General features: G+C 42.8%; 1 protein-coding gene across 6 annotated transcripts in view; it reads right to left on the bottom strand.

Moving 5' to 3' along the window:
• Positions 1 to 22,027, bottom strand: part of GRAMD3 (GRAM domain containing 3) — a 122,815-nt gene that overhangs the window by 18,638 nt on the left and 82,150 nt on the right. For all 6 annotated transcript variants that reach the window (XM_013965354.2, XM_013965356.2, XM_018050698.1 and 3 more), the window contains 5 exons: positions 10,592 to 10,711; positions 7,524 to 7,635; positions 5,206 to 5,272; positions 4,178 to 4,281; positions 242 to 337 (listed from right to left, as the gene is read on the bottom strand). In XM_013965354.2, the coding sequence (XP_013820808.2) occupies positions 242 to 337; positions 4,178 to 4,281; positions 5,206 to 5,272; positions 7,524 to 7,635; positions 10,592 to 10,711 (499 nt within the window). The remainder of the gene's footprint in view (positions 1 to 241; positions 338 to 4,177; positions 4,282 to 5,205; positions 5,273 to 7,523; positions 7,636 to 10,591; positions 10,712 to 22,027) is intronic.

Below are 22,027 nucleotides of genomic sequence, written 5' to 3'. Positions count from 1 at the left end.
CTTGGTCAAGTAAGTATAATGAAGTCAGCAGGAAATTCAAAATAGGCAATGATTAGAATATATCACCTTGTCAGGGGAAACCACACTAAACAAATGTCTGAAGGCTGTGATTTTAAAAATTAGTCTTCTAGAGTAACTCCCAATTCACGGTATTTATGGTTCAGGGTCTTGGTACTTGGCAAGAGGCCCCTAAGGCAATCAGACCCAGAGCAGACAAAGCAGGGTGCCCACGCGTACTCACCCTGTCTGTGACTGTCGCTATAATCAGGGCATTTGGCACCAGGAGGGCAGTTTTGGTTTTCTTTATCAAGGTTACTGAGAAAGCTGGAATCGAGATCTGAAACAGAATCACTGAGTTAACATGGGTTCAGGCTTCACAGAGCAGCATTCCGAATCTTCCCGTTAAAGGAAAAAGAAAAGATAAAACCAACAGCCAGCTCTTCAGTCTCCATGAAGAAGAGGGAATCTTAAAGAGTGGCATGGGTGTGTCACCGAGGTCTCAACCTGGTGTTTGCAAAGCAGGAGGATAAGTGTGGATCATTGAGTCTGTTGAGGGGTTTGGTGGGAAACCTTTATCTTTAGACATGGGAACAGAATGCAAAATGTACAGTCATTTTAAAGGTGATCCTAAGACCCTAAAGGAGTTACGTGCTTGTGGTTACCCACTCTGAGCTCATCTCCAACCACCCTGCTCTCCTCTGTCCTTGGGGGAAAAGGCTGAAAGCACTGGTGTAGCAGACCCATTTGGGGACAGGAATCCTGGGACCTGAATTCTCAGTTCTGTTACTATCTACATGACCTATCCAACCTCGTAAGCTGTCCTTTCTTGGCCTCAGTTCCCTGACTTACAGAGACAGTCTTACCTACTTCCCAGGATTTTCTGTGAAATAAATGAGATAATAGACGGGAAATACCTAGCACTCAATAAAAATGTCATTCATCTGTCTCTTAAAAAAGAGGATGGGTGAAATAAAAGAACTCTTAAGTTCTTTTCTGATTCAAACAATAAGAAATAATGACAATTACAGCAGCTACCATTACAATACCTATTCACTAGATGACAGTTTCATTTAATTACGACATTCCTATAATATATTCTAAGAGATGAGGATGTTTGTTTAGAGAGGTATGTGACTTTCACCAGGGCTTTCCTGGTGGCTCAGATGGTGAAGAATCTGCCTGCAATGCAGGAGACCTGGGTTCGATCCCTGGGTCAGGAATCTCCTGGAGAAGGGAATGTCTACCCACCCTAGCATTCTTGTCTGGAGATTTCCATGGGCAGAGGAGTCTGGTGGGCTACAGTCCATGCGGTCTCAAAGAGTAGGACATGACTGAATGACTAACACACATGACTTTCTCAGGGTCATAAATAAGTTACAAAGATAGAATCTGAACCAATCTGATCCAATATAGGGGTTCTTTTTTATACGATGTACTCCAAGAATATACCAGATGCCACAAATAATAGATGTTCCTCGTATTTTAATCAAACCTGGTTGATTTTTATGAGATCAACCAGGTTTGATCTCAAAGGAAAATGGATCATATCACTTTGATCCCCGAAAACAGAGGCATCCACAAGGGCCTGAATTCGCCCACGGGTGCACACACTCATGTGAACATACATTTTGTAAAAATGCTTTATATATTCTGAAAGAAATCAACAAGGTCAGTTATGGGGGAGGAGGGCCTTATGCTAGTACTTCCAGCTTGAATGACCAAAACTGAACTTGTAGTTTTCTTAAGCTTAAATTTAGGATATTTCTGTTCATACTGAGGCTTACAAGATGGAGTTGTTCTACTGCCCCTGATGGGAAGATTATGAAGAAAGAGGGGCTCATCTAAATTAGACACTAGAGGAAAGAAAGCTATTTCATCAAAGAACTAACTCTACCCACAAAACTTTTGAAGTTGGGGAAATAATTCAGAAGTGATAAACTGGGATTACTTTGGAAAAAAGAACTTACTATCTTCCAAGAAAGATGATAATATAACAATGAGTCTAATTTCGATTCTCAGCAGCAACACAAATACACAGTGAAAAGAGCTATAAATTTAGATTTTTTGCAGAATCTGAGGCATGGAACACGCTTAAGATGGAGTTTTCAATCAGTTGCTTCATTAGTATAAAATGACAACTGGATAACACTGGAGAAATAAAGCATGAATCATTTCTCTGTTTGAGCTTAGATGGAATGCAATACGTGCCTTTAATTTTACTAGCATCTGAAAATACACACCGGCTGAAAAGGTCTTGATTAAATTAAGGTTACACTTTATTATTACATTCCTCCAGGGTAGGGTGCTTAGAAAATTCCCCTTCCTGGTGCAGATTGTTTGACTCCCTCTAGTTCATGCTAGACTGCATTGGGCCAAGGTCTGTTGGCAGGGAGCAAGTTCTGCCAGAGGACTGAAGCCCAGGTTTCCATGATACCATCCTCAGTGGGGAAGGAATGTGCAAGTCACGACTGTGGTGCTTATCTTCCCACCCCTCTCAGATTAGATACAGCACAGGCAAATGCAACCCCATGTGTTCTTGTCTTGAAAAAACCACGTCCTTTTTTTTTGGTCAGTACTTTCTTAGCTAGAGGAGGGATTTTGAAACCATTACTAGAATAATATTAGCTTGAAACCACTTACTGGCTTTGTGAATTTCTCATCCCTTAACAAAGGCTAATTCTTTGTTCTCTAAAGTTTTCAAGCCCTGCTGCTTTTATTCAGAGGTGTTGGCTTTCGCTATTCCTGAGAATTATCTTTATCTCACAGAACCGGAAATCAGTCCCCGTATCCACTCTATGCACAAGAGCTTATAATCCAGAAATCTAGAAACACGGTGTGATATTACTCAATATCGTTTTCCATTATACTGATTCAAATAATACTGTGAATCTAAACTACGATTATCTCAACACAACTCTATACAATAAAAATTACATGTTTGATGCTAGTCTGCTGACTCAACACCAACATAAAGAATTTCCACCATATTTGTTACATGGCTTTTATTTATAAGACTGCCAGTAGCTTTAGGGAGAGTATTTAAATAAAACATATCTACCAGTCAAAACAAAAGGAGTTTTTAATCAGCTACTTCATGAATATGAAAGTTGCTTATTCATAATCATGAATCAGAATGATTAAAAACTCACCAAGGTCACGCAAACCCCAGGTGTTTCTTTGCCTCCTTGTTCTGGTGGCCTGGCTGAACTGTGTGATGCTATGTCATAGCTCAAAGGGAAAGAATGTCAGTGGGAAGGAACGAGCTTTTTCCTTTCTCACACCAAACTCCCAAAGGCCTTGTTTAAAAGGCGGTACCCTGGGAAAACTACCAACTCCTTCAGGCTCTTCTTAATGGCTCAGGTATCATGGGACTCTGCTCCCCCAAATCCGTATTTATTGAGAAGGAAAAGATGTCAGTCCGCATCTACTGGAGATAGTATGGGACTCCCAGACCAGGACCAAAATGCTCCAAAGCCTGCTCATTTTGTACTAGTGATAAATGGAGCTCTAATAAGTAGCTTATTTATATGGCTGTTTGCCTAGATTTCTCATGGTAACTGTGTGAATATGGTGTAAAATTTTTTTTTTAAAGAACTGTTTGGGGTTTAATGTATGTCTTTGAAACAAATTACAGCATACCCTCCATATGAAGAACTTTGAGTGTGCTGGTGACATCTTGGTAAAAAGGATTTAAGGCAGGATTTTAGGAGGGATATATGTATGTAAGGAAAAGAATGAAAAGAGTGCAGGTTAGGGAAAAAGAGAAGTTTGTGTCATCTAGAGGCATTAGGGGGCTTCCCAGGTGGCGCTAGTGGTAAAGAACCCGCCTGCCAATGCAGGAGGCAGAAGAGACACTGGTTCTATCCCTGGGTTGGGAAGACCCCTTTGAGAAGGGCATGGCAACCTACTCCATTATTCTTGCCTGGAGAATCCAATGGACAGAAGAGCCTGGCAGGCTACAGTCCATGGGGTCACAAGGAGTCAGACATGACTGAAGAGACTTAGTACTCATGCAGAGGCATTTAGAACCTGCAGTATTTGGGACTACAGTAAAGGAAACTTGGTATAAAGGTATCATAATGACACAAATATTTATAAACATTGTTACATTTAACAATTAATATTAACAATATGTAAGAAAATGCAGGGTTAGTTTTCTTTTAAAAAAAATACTGACCTTAGTGTCTTTTCCAAAGACCTTGGAATGAAAACAAATCCAGTTTTCTGAGACAAAGAGCTTCCCTTGGTATAATATTTCTTTCTGTAGAGCACACGTAAAACCTGGGAAGATATACACAGGTATAACATCATTTACAACTTCCATTTAAGATGAAAATTGTGTATATCTGTTGATGACTTAGGGACGGGCAGAGATAACACACTCATATGCTCAAAAGATCTCTCCCCTGTTTTTCAGTTATCTTTAGTGGAATAAAGCTATGGAGATGAGAGTTTGTTTTTTAATTCCAAGTCTTACAAACTTCAGTATAAACATCAAAATAGAAAGGCAAGTGTGTCATTGCAGATGAGGGTTCAGAACGATGTTTCAAAAATCTCTGTTTGGGAAGACGTGTCACCCTTGTGCTAATGTTGACACTGCTGCCTGCCCCTCCTTCCCTGGGATGGTCATAATGACTCTTTTGAAATAGATGGTCTCATTGTGGGAAGAGCACATGACCCACACCTTCCTGTGTGGAGATAATGGCAGGAACCCAGCACGCTGCCTTAGCATTTGTGTACTGAGGGAGGCTGGAATGGAACCCTGGGTCCCTCTGCTCCCAGGTGGAGCCAAGCAGGTGCTGAATGGCGTGCTGGGTTGGGTGCTCAGGCGTGACCGCTGAGCCCTGAACAATGCAGGGGTCAACATGTCTGTCGACCTAGGTCTGTGTTGCCTTCTTCCGGTCTGGTCTTGCTTGGTCTTGTTAGCCTAAAACAGCACAGTCCAATCACAGTGCATGTTAGCACGAATATGGAAGGCGAGGACATTCTGGAAACCTCTGGGATAACTCTGTATCACATGGAGGGAGTCAGTTCCCCATTCTACTCTCTCATCTCTCAAGGTGCTGGGTGAGAGCTGACTGAGGTCAGCATTACGGTCACATCATGACTTTCAGAAACCTATGCCCTTTGGTGATTCAGTCCCCAGACTCTTTCACCCCCCAAACCAATTAGCATCTTTTCAAAGTCAAGCAGGTCAGAACTTACTTTGTCTCAGGGGTTCCTCCGTGGGGACATCTAGAAACAGTTTGTGGAAGTGCATGTTTGCTTTGTCCTGCAAGGAAGACAAAACACAGACAGAAGTCCCTGCTCTCAGCATTCTTGTCAAACATAAGCAAATTTTAACTTCAGTTGAAATCATATAACAAGTCTCCCCACTCTTAAATAAAGAATCTTTAGGAATTCCTTCTCCCTGATCTTATAGTCTCCAACACAGTCCTTCAGGGAAAAACAGTGGAGGTCACAAAGGTTTCATTTTCCAATGAGATTAGTGATTAAGTAGCTGGTGGGCAGGCTTCCGCAGAAGCGGCTGGACGAGGGTGATAAGAAATGAGGTAGAACGGACAGAAATCTCACCAGGCAGTGAATCCCAGGGCGCTCAAGATCCCAGTGGGTACTCTCAGAAGAGGGCAGTGGTTAAAAGCTCTGTATCAGATGACCCTGAGTTTAAGTCTTGGCTGCACCTCTTCTGAGGTATGTGATCCTGCCCTAGTAACTTAACCTCTCTGGGCCTCAGTTTTCTGTACCTGCGTCAGAAGGATGTCCTAGGGCTTAAATGGGGGTGGTGTATCTCCAGGACCTGCTACTGGGTTTGTCCCTATCACTATTACTGTGGTGAAGGTATTTCCTTAACCAGTGTTGGGGTAGATGACAAATAGGATTTCACAAGAAAGATTTAGCTCTCCAGGGCAGTAGAAGGCCCAAGAGTCTGAAATGCTACAAATCACTTCATCTTCAAGGAACCTGTTTCCAGTTATGATAACAGCAATTTACAGCCTGTAAAGGGCATTCACAAAACACCACTCCCAGCTCCACGATAACCTGGGAACTGATGTTCGTACTACACAGTTCAGGGACCTATGCCTCAGGGATACCTGGGGACTTAACTGGCTCCACGCATATACTAAGAGATAGAGCTGGGCCCTCTGTCCACAGGATCACTCTTCTTCAAAAGCATCCAGCAGGCAGAATCTTATGAGCAGAAAAGAGATACCACAAATTGGCCCTTGATGATTTATTATCTAAACTAGAAGTGGTCTCAATGGCATAAATGGTCCTAGTCTTGCCATAAAGGTGATTCATATGACAGACAGTCCCCTCGAGACAACTAATTCATGGATGAACACTTCACATAAAGTAGGTTAGCTCATGCTGCTTCTTGGAGTACGTCTGGCCTCCAGAAAGTTCCCTCTGATTAAAGCTAGGTGTTGTTCTAAAACTTACGGTTACCAGTGGGCAAAGTGGGGGTGGGAGGGAGGCATAAATTGGGAGATTAGGATTGATATATACACACTATTTTAAAGAAACAGATAACTAATAAGGATCTACTGTATAGCATAGGAAACGCCAATATTCTGTAATGGCCTATCTGGGAATAGCATCTAACAAAGTGGATATATGTATAACTGATTCACATTGCTGTTCAGCAGAAACTAACACAACACTGTAAATCAACTATACTCCAGTAAAAATGTAAACAGCTAGATGTTCTCTCAGAGCTTTGCTGAGATTTTCTTGTTAACGGCTATAGTGAGTCTTGGCTGCATGCTTGATTTAAAAATATCCTCCTGGGCCATGAAATCTTCAAAAATGTGGATAAAAATCAAATTTTAAAAAGGTAGGGACTGATCTAAATTAAACATGACATGAAGAACAAATGCAATGCATGGCTCAGCTGGATTCTAGAGAGCGGGGAAACCTCTGAAAGACACTGATTACTAGGACAACTGTGGAAATTGAAAATGGATTTTACATTAGTAATATTTTCATAAATTTACTATTTAGTTAAATTTCTCAGGTGAGTCAACAGCTTCTTGTTCCAGTTGTTAGGAGACATATATTCAAGTACTTTAGGAGTAAAGTGTCAAAAAACCCCAAACTGTTGACCCCAGTATGTCATACTCTACGACACGGATCTGTCTGGGTATATTCTTCTGGAGAAGAATCATAACCCTGTTCCAGGTTTTCCTCCTCTGTGTGCACTTGGGAGGCCTTCTATTCACACAGATGCCTTATAAGACTATAACTGCAGGGTAAGGATGTCACAGTTCTGCTGGACTTGGCTAATTATTAGACAGGCACATGAATCTGGGTTGGCCCCTGCTCTCTGGGCGCTTGTCAGAGTACAGGGCCACAGTGCAGGACTCACTACCATTCAGCACATGCTGGAAGGTCAGCTGGGAAATCCAATGTTCTCTAAATCTGTACCTGCATTAGGCCTGGCCCTTGCGTTCCTTCCTCCAGCTGGCTTCAAATCAATGCCCCTTTCGCCCTCTGAGACGATCCCCATCTCATTCCTAAATTACCTGGCTTGAAGATGAGGACTTTTTCCTTTCAATCTTAGAGTCATTCTTGCTTTCAGTTTTACAGTCGCTTTTCTCATTTGCTAAAGGGGCACCATCGAAACTGGATTTTGACCTGAGGAAAGAAAATCCAGGGAGTCTATAAAATGAAATTTTTTATGCTACCCACTAACTTTATTACTACATCTTAATTATCACGCCAGCTCCCAACAAAGCCTTTCATTGGTTTTTCTCTTCTAGATATCAGTGATCATTCAGTACTCTAAGGGCATTTACCCAGCATGTGACGTGGGTGATGGGGTGATTTCAGCAGCTGGTCATCCCAAACTGCAGAAATCATATCTTATGGAAGAAAGAAGTACTGATCGAGCTGTGAAAGTAATTATATCATCTCAAAAGTACTTCAAGCAGCATACAGAGTGGTACTGGAGGCCAATAATAGAAGCTGCAGCTCTAGTTCAATCCAGGAATATTTGGTTTCAAAATGCTGTCAATGCTTCACAAGTGTTAACTGAGTGAGGTGCTGCATTAAATGCTTCAGAACAGACAAGACAGTCTTTATCCTTAAGGAGCCTGTGCACACATCAAGCATCTCTTTAAAAAGGCAGTATGTAAAAAAAAAAAAAAAAAAAAAAAAAAAAGGCAGTATGTGATACAGCATCAAAACAATGCCTATCACAGGCATTAGGAGGAGATACAGAGACAGTAAGTCCAACAGCAGGTGAGAGAAGAGACCAACAGGACAACTTGGGTTTAATATACTGGGCCTAACAGGATGAGCAGGAGCCGGGTATGAGGAAAAGAGAGACAGATCATCACAGAGTGGGAATAAAGAAGGGAAATCATGATAAAAAAGACCATGTTTGGAAGTCCTTCCTTCGTTCTCATAAGGGCAGAGGTCAGAGCTTCCCGACTTCTTTCCAAAATGACTCCAGTCCTGCTTCTCCATTTGGGGAGCATTTGCATCTTCAACCATACAGCAAAACACAGCCACGTCAGTGTGGATTGAGTGCATGACTTTCAGAGGTATATGCATGAACAAGTTTCGTGATACAATTATATAGACTTTTTCTGTTTCTTGGGGGGAATATGGCACATGAAATTTATGATTCCACAACAGGATTCTTTAGATCAAGGTGCAGTTAAAAACAATGTTTGGTTCAAAGTGAATTTAAGAAGACTCTTAAGCAATTGGGGGGGTATATGGGTGTGACACAGAAACAGAAATGAAGTTTAAAGAGACTTTAGGCTCTGGTTTTCTCAGCTATGAGGCTATGGACCATGCAATGTCCCAGGCCTCTGCCAGCCCCAACAGTTTGTGTCTAAGATACCTATCATTCAATTCAAGGCACAGAGATTTGGATTCAACTACTGGCCATTGAACCAATTTATGGATACAAATGCCTTTAGAATTCTAGGAATTACTTAAAAAGAAAAACAACTATGAGTAAACATTTGCACTCTACTTGAAAATAAAACTGTTTTTACAAATGTCAAATTACCTATTATTTATATTAGTGACTAATTTGAATTTATCACCTCTATTGATTCAAATTAATAAATGTTAATGGTACTGTCAAGGGAACGATCAGACCTTTCAAAGAACTACGGGCTGTAAGCAAATGCGACAGAAGGGCAGCTGTGCCCTTGGTTTAAGTGGCACAAGCAGAAGGGTTTGTCTGCACAGCACTGGCCTGAAGTAAGGGTGGGAGGGATGTTCATCTACACACATGATTTCCTTGTGCCTTTTCGACTTCTCACTTCTTACAAATGACTATGAGCAGGACCTGAAGCCTAGTGCAAAAATTTTTATTCAAAAATTCAGAACTTCCAGACAGTGAGAGCAGAGCCTTCAACCAAGTGCAGAGCTCGCTGCACTACACAGATCACACATTGGAGAAGTTTCACAAGCCCTGGTGCTTGGTGTAAGACAATGAGTGTATTAGTCTCCTATAAAGCCTGGGGAAGGTGGAGTTACATGTGTAGTGCATTTCAGAGCACCTGTGGTAGCCAGTCAGTGGTGCTGGAAGTGACAAGAAACCACCGGCTTGATGTCTTTGCTGAATAAGGCAGGATGCTCTGACAGGAAAACAGCTGTAGAAAGAACGGTTGAAAGTGAGATGCATCAAAACAGACTTGCAGAAAAGATGGAGAGAGAATTGGGAGTGATAGAAAAGAAAAAGCAGGGGGCAGAGTAAAGATTTATACTTGGTCCTGAGTGAGGAATAGATTAGCAAGAAGACGTGCGCTGGGGTAGCCAGGAAGGAAGGGAAAAGTAGGAGTTACTGAATCATCCTTTAGCAGAGGCCCAAAGTCGTAGAAGGCAGCAGTTCTGACAGTTCTTATAAGAGGAAGAGAGCTATCACTCCACTTGGTGTAGATGAACGGCCAGAGTTACTTGTGATTGATTGTTGGCTTAACCATTTTCCTTTAAGGGCAGAAAAGCAACTTGAAATTCCTACTTCTTTCTTCCATGTGAAAAAAAGCACATAATTGGTGCCCCTGAGAGTAATGGGAGCAGAGGTCCACGTCTCAAACCTCCTCTCTCCTCACAGCCCCATGATCAAACTGAGCCTGAGCACTGGCCCCTGGAAACAGGCAGTGCACACCCTGCCCAGGGATCCCAGGCAAGGTTTTTTCCCCTCCTCTCATTTCTGCAGCTGTCAGGGAAGTGAGACAGCAGCTGTGCACACCCATAGGCTGAGCACACAATTCAGCTGGGGTGGCCTCATCAGTAACCCTGCCAGTCTTTCCAGGTGCTTTCTAACTCTGTGCCAGAGAGGGGGCCACCCAGGCTTTATTACGTAGCAAAATCAGTGCTTAAGAAAGGGGCAGAAAGTTTGCAGAAGCCTGGGGCAGGAAGGAGAAGAGCTAGGAAGAGCTCAGAGAGAAAGCAGGTGCCAGTGCCTGGATGTGAAGGAAAAACACCTCGCTTCTTTCTCAGGGGTGTTCCCTGCCTGTAGGAGAGCTTCCGTCTTGGCCACCACCATAAAACTAGAAATACCAGCTCTTTCCAGCAACCCCTCCCTCTGAAAAGCCAAAAAAACGGAGGGGGTCATGTGAGGACTCACCGCAGGGAAATGGCTCTCTTCTGGTCCTGGGGCTCGGCCTCGCTGGACGGGGTGGGAGACAGCGCCGCTGGTGGCCTGTATACCTTCTTCCTCTCCTCCATGCCATTCTCAGCCTCTGAGCTGGGGAAGAGAAAACGCTTCACCTTAGACATCCAGGGTGGGGAGGATGCAAAGACGATGACGTGACCTCACTTTTCTGAGAGTGGAATGATCTTCAACCCTGCGACAGGCTGAAGTCAACAAGGACAGCTGTGACCTTCCCATCCCTCCATTCTGGCCCCTCCGCTGGTGCCAGAGGAGGAGGAGCTCTGGGTCATGCTGGCTTCAGATACACCTGCAGGTTTATGTGTGGGTAAATGTCCAGCTTTGCAGGGACTCGCGGGCTCCCAGGTCTGTGGCCCATGAGCCCTGTACTGCCCGGCTCGGCCCTGCCCAGCACGGAGGTGGCAGATCACCTGGAGGCTGGGAGGGCCTCCTGAACCTGCTCACGTGTGGCCTCCTGCCAGGTGTGAGTTGTCCCCCGGGAGCCCCCACCCGTTTTGTTTGCACTTACGTCACTTATCACCTTTTGTTGTAGTCCTACAGGACTTGGCTTGGGTGGTTGCTAATTTCACCAAGTGCCTCTCTCAGCAATTACTATCTCTAATCCACACCAGGCTAGGTGGGAGTTACTACCCCCATTTCACAGAGGAAGAACCTGAGGCTCTTACTTGGTGAATTACTCGCCCCAGTTCATAGAACTGGCAGCTGTCTGAGTTGGGATTCAAACTCAGGTCTGTCCATCTGAGAGGTCTTTGTGTAGAAGGCCATTCTCAAATTTTCTTTCTTTGCATTCATCCACCCTCCCAGTTCAGTTCAGTTCAGTTCAGTTGCTCAGTCGTGTCCGACTCTTTGCGACCCCATGAATCGCAGCACACCAGGCCTCCCTGTCCATCACCAACTCCGGAGTTTATTCAAACTCACCTCCATCGAGTCGGTGATGCCATCCAGCCATCTCATCCATCCCCCCAACCACCTATCTATCCTCTGAGCCCTCTTACTAGTTCTGTGATGTGGCAGCCCCAGGCTGGGGTGAAAATCTCACTGATCTTTATATTGACCTCAGGGTCTAGGACAGTGCTGGTATGTAATCATGCTTAATGGGCTTTTGGAAAACTAGGTCTGACCTTGGTGAAAGAGGGAGAAGAGGGGACAGTAAGTCAGAGGGCCGCACACTGAACCATTAATGGATGGAGGAGGGCCAGTGTGGTGAACACAGGAAAAAAGTTCCCACAACCTAGTCAAGGAAATTGAATAAACCAAAAAAAGAAAAAGAAATCCACTTGAGAGTCCCTCTTGAAGTAGGGAGACCAAGTGTGTGTGGAATTTCAATAATCCACTTCAGCATTCCTTCAAACATTTACCAAGTTCTCTGAAGGGTCAGATTCAGGCCCATCCTGCACAGCACCTTTGTGGACTCAGAAAGAGCCATGCCCAGTCAAAGGCACCCAGGAAAAGGTGCTGTCTGTCTAACTGTAGCCCTGTGGACACATGGCCTGCCAGAGAAACAGTGCCCCTTGCTCTGGGCAGAAAGAGCCCAGTGCCAAGATGTAGAGGAAGCATTTTGCTTACTGTGGTCACTTGCCATGTTGATCAATATGCGATTGACAATTGTTGATTCTCTAATGTCTAAAGCGGAAGTGCAATTCATCTATGGGCCAATTCAATTTGGGGTTTTTGTTTCCTCAAAGACGCTAAGGAAACTCAAGCAAGCTAATTCCTAACACTGGTGAGATGATTCTTGGAGGCACCCCTTATCCCAGAGGTCGTCTTGTCAGCAGCAGACTCTAACAGCTAGAATCTGAAAAGCAGAGACTCGCCTGTGCTTGAGTAAGGAGGGCGCAGGGGAAGAAAGAAAGCACTTCCTCAGCGCCTCTCAGGCACTATAAAGTTACCGTCAGTGAAGCTAAACTCTCACTGACAAGGCAGATGAAATAACAGGTCTCACTTAAATCATGAAAACAAGGAAATCAGTTTAAAAAAACAAAACAAAACAAACAAACCAGAAACAAGAAGATAAGGTTCTTTCAAGGACACTGACTATAAGAATTAACTGAAAAAAAAAAAAAAAAGCCAAGTTAATGATCCTTTTCTCTCAATAAACGCTTGTTTAAGGGTCCCTGCTGGCCCTGCTGGTGAGCTGCATAAATGAGTTTCAGTTTTAAGGAAGCAGAGAAGCGGGAGAAGATGCTGGGAACAGGGGATCCATCTTCACCTGGTATTAGCAGGTTATTTCTTCTCCAGTCTCGAACCCAATTTAAGCATCAGTTATGGGCCCTGAAAGCTTCTCAGTAGGGAGTTTCTGAGCAATTGCCATCTGATAGACAAGGGTGGCAATGCTTGGGAGATAAGACAGACATACTTATACTAACCAAGCCTGACTTTACCTGCTAGGCAATAGCATATGTATTACCAGCTACCACACTGAAACCAGTGATGGTTTCAATAATACACTGCCGCACACTGTTACACAATCTATAAATTAAAAAAACAGGTTGACAATCCCTATCAACAGTCTGATATTCCTGACTTCCTAGACCTCATTAGTTTGATGATGAGTTGATTCAGACTTCACAATGTTTCAGAATTAGAATTTTTATGTGGAGTCCACTATTATTCCACCTGGAAAGTCTCTCTCTGAGTTTAGAGTAAACTCAACACCTCTCTCCTGTCGTATCTATCTCCCAGGCTCTTTGCCTCTCCTGCTGAGGCTGTGTTGTACTCAGGCACCATCACATCTCAGTGACGATTAGGTTCTGTCTCAGGTGAATGATTATACTGCATCTCAGATACATGCAAACAAGTGCCTCACTTTGGTTCAGTCCAGGAAGCTGTGTTCCTTCCTAACTACAGTGATAAACCTGTGTTTGTCTCCCTTCAAGTTAAATTAGTCTAAGCTTGGTCATAAAAAAGGTCACTAAATTCCTTTATGGTAGTACCAGTGAGATAGTTTTACATCCACTATCATTTAAAAAACTCCCTGATTATCATTTCTCGAAACCAGTCTTGCCCAACAAAGGTTAAGAAGTGACTTGAAGATAGCATATGTTTCACCAGAAAATAAAGTCCTAGAAATCGGACAGTCATGATTAAGGTCAGGTCTGTGAAAGCACAGTGACACTGGAACCCTGTGCAGAAAACCAGGCTGCCTCTGGACTTGCCAAGATCTGTAGCCTCAGACTTGTTCCTAGTATGCTGCCTGCTTGGTGACCCTGTGGCCGGTGGGCAAGAGCGGCAGGACTTGGGAAGCAGAGCGATGGGCTGTAGGGACAGAGGAGGACTCTGGGGACCCCTGGGCAGCAGCCATACGGCAAACAGAGCATCCTGGTAGCCGCAGCAGAAAGCAGCATGGGGGGCACAAGGCGCAGGAGCTGGTGATGGAAATCAGTACCTCTCCAAGACCTCTTAGCCTCTCCCAAGCGCAAAGCAAACTCAGTCTAGTCTGGGAGCAAACTAGATTTTTGTAAGTCAGGAAGAATGGTCTGTCATGTACAATTCTGATGTAAGTATATCTTCATCTGGAAACTTTACATTGTATTTATCTACTGACATATTTATTCCTGAAGAGGTACTAGAAGCACAACAACATAATTCAAAGCTACAAACGGAAAAACAAACCTCCCTTGTGCCCACCCCTGTTTCGTGGTCACCCCGTTTCTCTCCAGAGGCACCTACTGTTCCCAGCTCCTGTGTATCCTTCCGGGGAATCTGAGTGCATACGAGTGTGTGTGTTTTAAGCACAAGTGATAGCATGCTATGCTATACTCCTGACCCCTTTTCTTTCCAACTTACGATTCTCTGGTACTCTTTTCCTATTAGTACCCATATAGCTTCCTCATTCTTTTTAATGACAGCATAGAGTTCCACTGTAATGTTTAACAATAATTTAACCAGTTCCTTATTTATGGGCATTTGGGTGATTTCAGTCTTATCGTAAACACAGGCATTACTAAGAATGTCCTCGTATGTTATGGGTGAATATATCCATGGGATAATTTCCTGGAAATGAAACTGCTATGTTAAAATGTACACAAAAAAATTTTAACAGTTACTGCCAAACTGCCTTTAGTAAAGGTTTTGTGACTCACACCCATAATATGTATCAGAGTTTACACATTTCTACCAAAGTGTTAAACTTAAAAGAATAATCCAGAGTGCCTAGCAGGTACCTAGCACAGAGAATAACAACTTTACCAATGACTAGTGTTAAAGTTTTTTTTTTTTAAACTGTTAAAATTTTTGATCTCTACAAATGTGAGATAAAAAAGAAATCCCATTATACTTTTGATTTGTTTTACATTTCTCTTCTGATGAGTAAGGTTGAGTGTATTTTCATATGTGTGTTCTTTACTTCCTGTTTTGCAAATTAGCTGTTCGTATGTACATTTTGCCAGTTTTTCTGATGGGCTGCTGATAAAAACAATTCTGATCATAACTGCATCAGCAAATTCTTGGCAATATCCTAGAACTGACTTTTTAAATAAATACACATTTAGAAAAGTTAAATGGATATTAGAGGTCAGCATAATGTTAAAATAAAACATTAATGACAAATTAACTTTTCCTTTTTTCTTGATAGGCTTACTGGCAGATTTCAAAAAGAAAAGCCAAAAATATACTATTCTTTGGTTTCAGCAAAACCTGTGATGAAACCTGACAGGCTTCCAGTTCAGGATGGAGAACAGGAGCACAGATGTTTGCCTCTTCTTTCTGAGGCCTGTTAAATGAGAAATAATAATCCTGCTTACAATGATGGTGGGAGACTGTCCACAGAAGAGTGATTTCCCCACATATCTGGAAAATGAAAGCGAAGTACAACATGAACTCATGCGGCAAAGCAGAGGCAGCTGCATTTTAGAATCTGGGCATCCATGGAAGACAAGAGAATAGTAACCTGTTTCTCAGATTCCAATAAGGTGCTACAAGAGGAGGATGTAAGAAGTGTGTAAAACATTAAACAAAATTAAAGGTGTGTGTGTGGGTGCTCAAATCTCTGCCCATCCTCCACCTCGCTACCACCCTCTGCCCGACCTCAACACCAAAATGTCAGATAGTCAGCTGCTCAGCTTGTGAGAAAAAAAAATTTAGAAAGGTTGTCAATTTATTTTTTAATATAAATTTATTTATTTTAATCGGAGGCTAATTACTTTACAATATTGTATTGGTTTTGCCATACATTGATGTGAATCCGCCACAGGTGTACATGTGTTCCCCATCCTGAACCCTCCTCCCACCTCCCCCCATCCCATCCCTCTGAGTCATCCCAGTGCACCAGCCCCAAGCACCCTTTCTCATGCATCGAACCTGGACTGGCGATTCGTTTCACATATGATAATATACATGTTTCAATGCCATTCTTCCAAATCATCCCACCCTTGCCCTCGAAAGGTTGTCAATTTAAAAAAATGAATAACTTAGCAGCAGAAAATCAGGGTACCTAGTTTGGAGGCTGAAACCCCAGAATAAATCCCTTCTCTTCTTTCCATTTTGAACAAAGTGGTCCCAAGCTAAGTACCAATTCCCTATCCATGTTCTACTGAACTACGCTAATTCCTCGTCTGACCCCCCACCACCCACCAGTCCCTCATTCTTACATATGAAATGACAGTAAAGGATTGCTAGACCCTTGAAGAAAATCTGAAGTCTCAAAGAAAAGGCCAAGATAAACTAACAAGAAGGTAAAACCCCTGGAAAACTGACTTCAGAGAACAAAAGAAAATAAACAAGCAAACAAGAAAAACAGAAACCCAAAACCTTCTAATTAATATCTTCTGAGAGAAGGCAGAACTCATAAAACAGACCACAGTATTATGCAAAAGGACTGAGTTCAAATCCTTAATAGCCTACAAAGCACTTCCAGATCTGCCCTCTCCACTCCTCTGGATTCCTTTAACCCCCTTTTCTCAGTTTATGCTCCCACAAGAACATCTGTGCCCTGGCTGTTCCCTCTGCCTGGAGTGCTGCTGTCCCCATAAAGGGCAACACATGATTTTCTCGCTCCTTTCCTTCAGGCCATTACTCAAATATTACGTTCTCAAGAAACAACTGGAGTAACGGGTAAACTTGGCCATGGAGTACAGAATGAAACAGGTCAAAGGGTAATTGTTTTGCCAAGAGAACGCACTGTTCATAGCAAACACACTCTTCTAAGAACACAGAGAAGACTCCACACATGGACATCACCAGATGGTCAACACCGAAATCAGACTGATTATATTCTTTGCAGCCAAAGATGGAGAAGCTCTATACAGTCAGCAAAAACAGGACCAGGAGCTGACTGTGGCTCAGATCATGAACTCCTTATTACCAAATTCAGACTTAAATGGAAGAAAGTAGGGAAAACCACTGGATCATTCAGGTATGACCTAAATCAAATCCCTTATGATTATACAGTAGAAGTGAGAAATAGATTTAAGGGACTAGATCTGATAGATAGAGCGCCTGATGAACTATGGATGGAGGTTCATAACATTGTACAGGAGACAGGGATCAAGATCATTCCCATGGAAAAGAAATGCAAAAAAGCAAAATGGCTGTCTGGGGAGGCCTTACAAATAGCTGTGAAAAGAGAAGCGAAAAGCAAAGGAGAAAAGGAAAGATATAAGTATCTCAATGCAGAGTTCCAAAGAATAGCAAGGAGAGATAAGAAAGCCTTCCTCAGCGATCAATGCAAAGAAATGGAGGAAAACAATAGAATGGGAAAGACTAGAGACCTCTTCAAGAAAATCAGATATACCAAGGGAACATTTCATGCAAAGATGGGCTCGATAAAGGACAGAAATGGTATGAACCTAACAGAAGCAGAAGGTATTAAGAGGTGGCAAGAATACACAGAACTGTACAAAAAAGATCTTCATGACCAAGATAATCATGATGGTGTGATCATTCACCTAGAGCCAGACATCCTGGAATGTGAAGTCAAGTGGGCCTTAGGAAGCATCACTATGAACAAAGCTAGTGGAGGTGATGGAATTCCAGTTGACCTATTTCAAATCCTGAAAGATGGTGCTGTGAAAGTGCTGCACTCAATATGTCAGCAAATTTGGAAAACTCAGCAGTGGCCACAGGACTGGAAAAGGTCAGTTTTCATTCCAATCCCGAAGAAAGGCAATGCCAAAGAATGCTCAAACTACTGCACAATTGCACTCATCTCATAAGCTAGTAAAGTGATGCTCAAAATTCTCCAAGCCAGGTTTCAACAATATATGAACTGTGAACTTCCAGATGTTCAAGCTGGTTTTAGAAAAGGCAGAGGAACCAGAGATCAAATTGCCAACATCCATTGGATCATCGAAAAAGCAAGAGAGTTCCAAAAAACATCTACTTCTGCTTTATTGACTAGGCCAAAGCATTTGACTGTGTGGATCACAATAAACTGTGGAAAATTCTGAAAGAGATGGGAATACCAGACCACCTGACCTGCCTCTTGAGAAACCCGTATGCAGGTCAGGAAGCAACAGTTAGAACTAGACACAGAACAACAGACTGGTTCCAAATAGGAAAAGGAGTACGTCAAGGCTGTATATTGTCACCCTGCTTATTTAACTTCTATGCAGAGTACATCATGAGAAATGCTGGGTTGGATGAACCACAAGCTGGAACCAAGACTGCCAGGAGAAATCTCAATAACCTCGGATATGCAGATGACACTACCCTTATGGCAGAAAGTGAAGAAGAACTAAAGAGGCTCTTGATGAAAATGAAAAAGCAGAGTGAAAATGTTGGCTTAAAGCTCAACATTCAGAAAACAAAGATCATGGCATCCGGTCCCATCACTTCATGGCAAATAGATGGAGAAACAGTGGAAACAGTGGCAAACTTCATTTTTGGGGGCTCCAAAATCACTGCAGATGGTGAATTCAGCCATGAAATTAAAAGATGGTTACTCAATGGAAGGAAAGTTATGACCAACCTAGACAGCTTGTTAAAAGCAGAGACATTACTTTGCCAACAAAGGTCCACTGAGTCAAGGCTATGGTTTTTCCAGCAGTCACGTATGGATTGAGAGGTGGACTATAAAGAAAGCTGAGCACCAAAGAATTGATGCTTTTGAACTGTGGTATTGGAGAAGACTCGAGAGTCACCTGGACTGCGAAGAGATCCAAACATCCTAAAGGAAATCAGTTCTGAATATTCATTGGAAGGACTGATGTTGAAGCTGAAACTCCAATACTTTGGCCACCTGATGTGAAGAAGACCCTGAACAAGATCAAGACCCTGATGCTTGGAAAGATTGAAGCTGGGAGGAGAAGGGATGACAGAGGATGAGATGGTTGAATGGCATCACTGACTCATGGGCATGAGTAAACTCCGGGAGTTGGTGATGGACAGGGAGGCCTGGTGTGCTGCAGTCCATGGGGTCGCAAAGAGTCGGACACAACTGAGCAACTAAACTGAACTGAACGGAATGAGACCTATTTATGTAATCAAAGGGTTGGAAAATAGCATCAGGACACGGAAATTTGAAAAGAGAAAATGTAAGAGGGAAAAACAAGACATGTTTAAGCCAGGTACTTCTATATCAAATGAATAGGAATTCTAAACAGAAAAGAAAAAAAAAGGAGAACGTATTATTAAACAAAAAATATGAGTGATACAGAGGTCAAAGAAGGGGTCAAAGAACTTCTTATTCTAAAAAGTTGGGAGTAAAATTAACTTCACAAGATATTTTGGTCAGGGTGTTTTTTTTAAGAGGCAAATGCATGAAAATAGGAAGGAGAAAGTGATATGCAGAAGAGAGGCAAGCAGGGAAGTAAGTATCAATGAGTTGACACTTATGTTCCATCAAAACAGGAAGCTGAGAGAGAAAGCAGAGAATTAGTAAGCAAGAGAGAACAGGATGCATACATTTTTATAGATAATGAAGTAACACTACCACTAAAATCAAACACAGTTAAAAGTTATTGGGGAGGCAGATGAAAAACTTAGCAGTTGTTTTTTTTTTTTTTTTCCTGGAGTAAGGCAGCAGAAAGAAGCAAATTAAACTGTTGTTAAGTTTGGTTCTTAATGAGAGAGGGCTGTGTTCAGACTTTATTTAGTTGGCAGTGGGGATTAATCAAAGATTTCTAGACAGAAGGGATGAAATGATGAAGATGAGATGTTACTCAGTGCTTACTCTTCTGGCACATACAAGGGGCCTGATGATAGACATGCTCATGGAGGGTTACACTTGCATCAATGTACAAGAACAGGGAATGGGCGCAGGTGAAGGCTGGAGACAGTGAGAACACAGAGAGGCAGATGGGGGAGGAGCTTGACCTCCAGAGAGGCAGACACTAGAGAGAGAATTGAGAGAGAACACCGGGTCGAGTGGGAGAACAAGCAACGGAGAGGAACACCCAAGATAACCCAAAGCTTATCTGGGGAGTGGAGAGGATCAGCACCACCAGGGCTAGTTACAGGGAACACAAGAAGAACTGTGTTTCGTGGGAGTGACTTTGCAAATCTAGTTTGCCATATAATAGACATATATTGGTAGCAGGTAAAAAATTCTATATGAAAACCAGCAGAGCCCAGAGAACAACAACAAAAAGATACTGTCCTCACAGAGGAAGGTTTCTGTCAGTTGGAAATGATTTCTGTTGAGTCCCAAGCACACTGCCATAGGGCGTGAAAGTGAAAGATGCTCAGTTGTATCTGACTCTTTGTGGACCCCATGGACTATACAGTCCATGGAATTCTCCAGGCAAGAATACTGGAGTGGGGAGCCTTTCCCTTCTCCAGGGGATCTTCCCAACCCAGGGATCAAACCTAGGTATCCTGCATTGCAGGCAGATTCACCAGCTGAGCCACAAGAGATGCCCAAGAATACTGGAGTAGGTAGCCTATACGTTCTCCAGTGGATCTTCCTGACCCAGAAATTGAATCAGGGTCTCCTGCATTGCAGGCAGATTCTTTACCAACTCAGCTATCAGGGAAGCTCTAAATCTTAGCTGCAATATCAGGGCTGGAGGAATGGCTGAGCACAGACCACCAACTGGCCCCAACATGGCCCTTTAAGCTGGTTCCATGAACAATCATATGATTCATTCCTACCTTTATACCTACTCCCAATTCTATTTTCAGCATTACTCGTTGGGGCACAGACTTGGATTACTGTGATACTGAATGGTTTGCCTTGGAAACGAACAGAGATCATTCTGTTGTTTTTGAGATTGCATCCAAGTACTGCATTTCAGACTCTTGTTGACTATGAAGGCTACTCCATTTCTTCTAAGGGATTCTTGCCCACAGCAGTAGATATAATGGTCATCTGAGTTAAATTCACCCATTCCAGTCCATTTTAGTTCACTGATTCCTAAAATGTCAACGATCACTCTTGCCATCTCCTGTTTGACCACTTCCAATTTGCCTTGATTCATGGATCTAACATTGCAAGTTTCTATGCAATATTGTTCTTTACAGCATTGGACTTTATTTCCATCAGCAGTCACATCCACAACTGGGTGTTGTTTTTGCTTTGGCTCCGTCTCTTCATTCTTTCTGGAGTTATTTCCCCACTGTTCTCCAGGAACATATGGGGCATCTACCGACCTGGGGAGTTCATCTTTCAGTTTCCTATCTTTTTATCTTTTCATACTGTTCATGGGGTTCTCAAGGCAAGAATACTGAAGTGGTGTGCCATTCCCTTTTCCAGTGGACCATGTTTTGACAGAACTCTCCACCATGACCAATCTGTCTTGGGTGACCCTACATGGCATGGCTCATAGTTACACCAAGTTAGATAAGGCTGCAGTCATGTGATCAGTTTGATTCGTTTTCTGTGATTGTGGCTTCCTTCCAGGAGCCAGCACGGGAGATCCCACCCATGCAGGACTCGAGGGACTCCCTGGGCCATCCCATCCATGACAAGGTCATGCGGAAGAGTCCTGATAAGCAAGGCCTCAGGACTCGATGGACCCCCTGGAGCTGCTCGAGCATCTACTGCAAAACCAGAATCTGTCTGTCTTACTATTTTATGTTTTTCACCAACTCTTCTGACATTAACAGGGGGCTGTTCCCGACCACCTTTCTCTGGAAAGAGTTAACTTAGGGCTTTAGTTAATAAGTCTGGACAAGATAAGAGTGTTTCAATTCAAACCCCCTGTTAGCATTCTAGCTTACTTGGCAGGTTTATCCAGACTCTTGCAACATTGTTAAGCCAATATTTGCTGCCAAGTTCTCACATCCTTTATCCATTGTGTTCCTGGGAGTGCATATAGTCAGGATGTAGAAAAAACAAGGAGCAGCCTTAGCATTAGCAACATTAGGCTTTGAGTTAATAAGTTCTTTCTTTGCTGTAACCTGGTGAATCTTTGCTCCATAAAAATGTAACTGTACTTTAAGGGTGATGCAGGCTAGGAATTTAAGAAGAAACACTTCAAGGGAAAATTATTGTTCTGGCTGACCAACCTTTAT

Source organism: Capra hircus, chromosome 7 (assembly GCF_001704415.2).
Source record: "Capra hircus breed San Clemente chromosome 7, ASM170441v1, whole genome shotgun sequence".
Classification (NCBI taxonomy): domain Eukaryota; kingdom Metazoa; phylum Chordata; class Mammalia; order Artiodactyla; family Bovidae; genus Capra; species Capra hircus.
The sequence above is the reverse complement of the archived record's forward strand: the minus strand, read 5'-3'. Positions and strand labels throughout refer to the sequence as shown.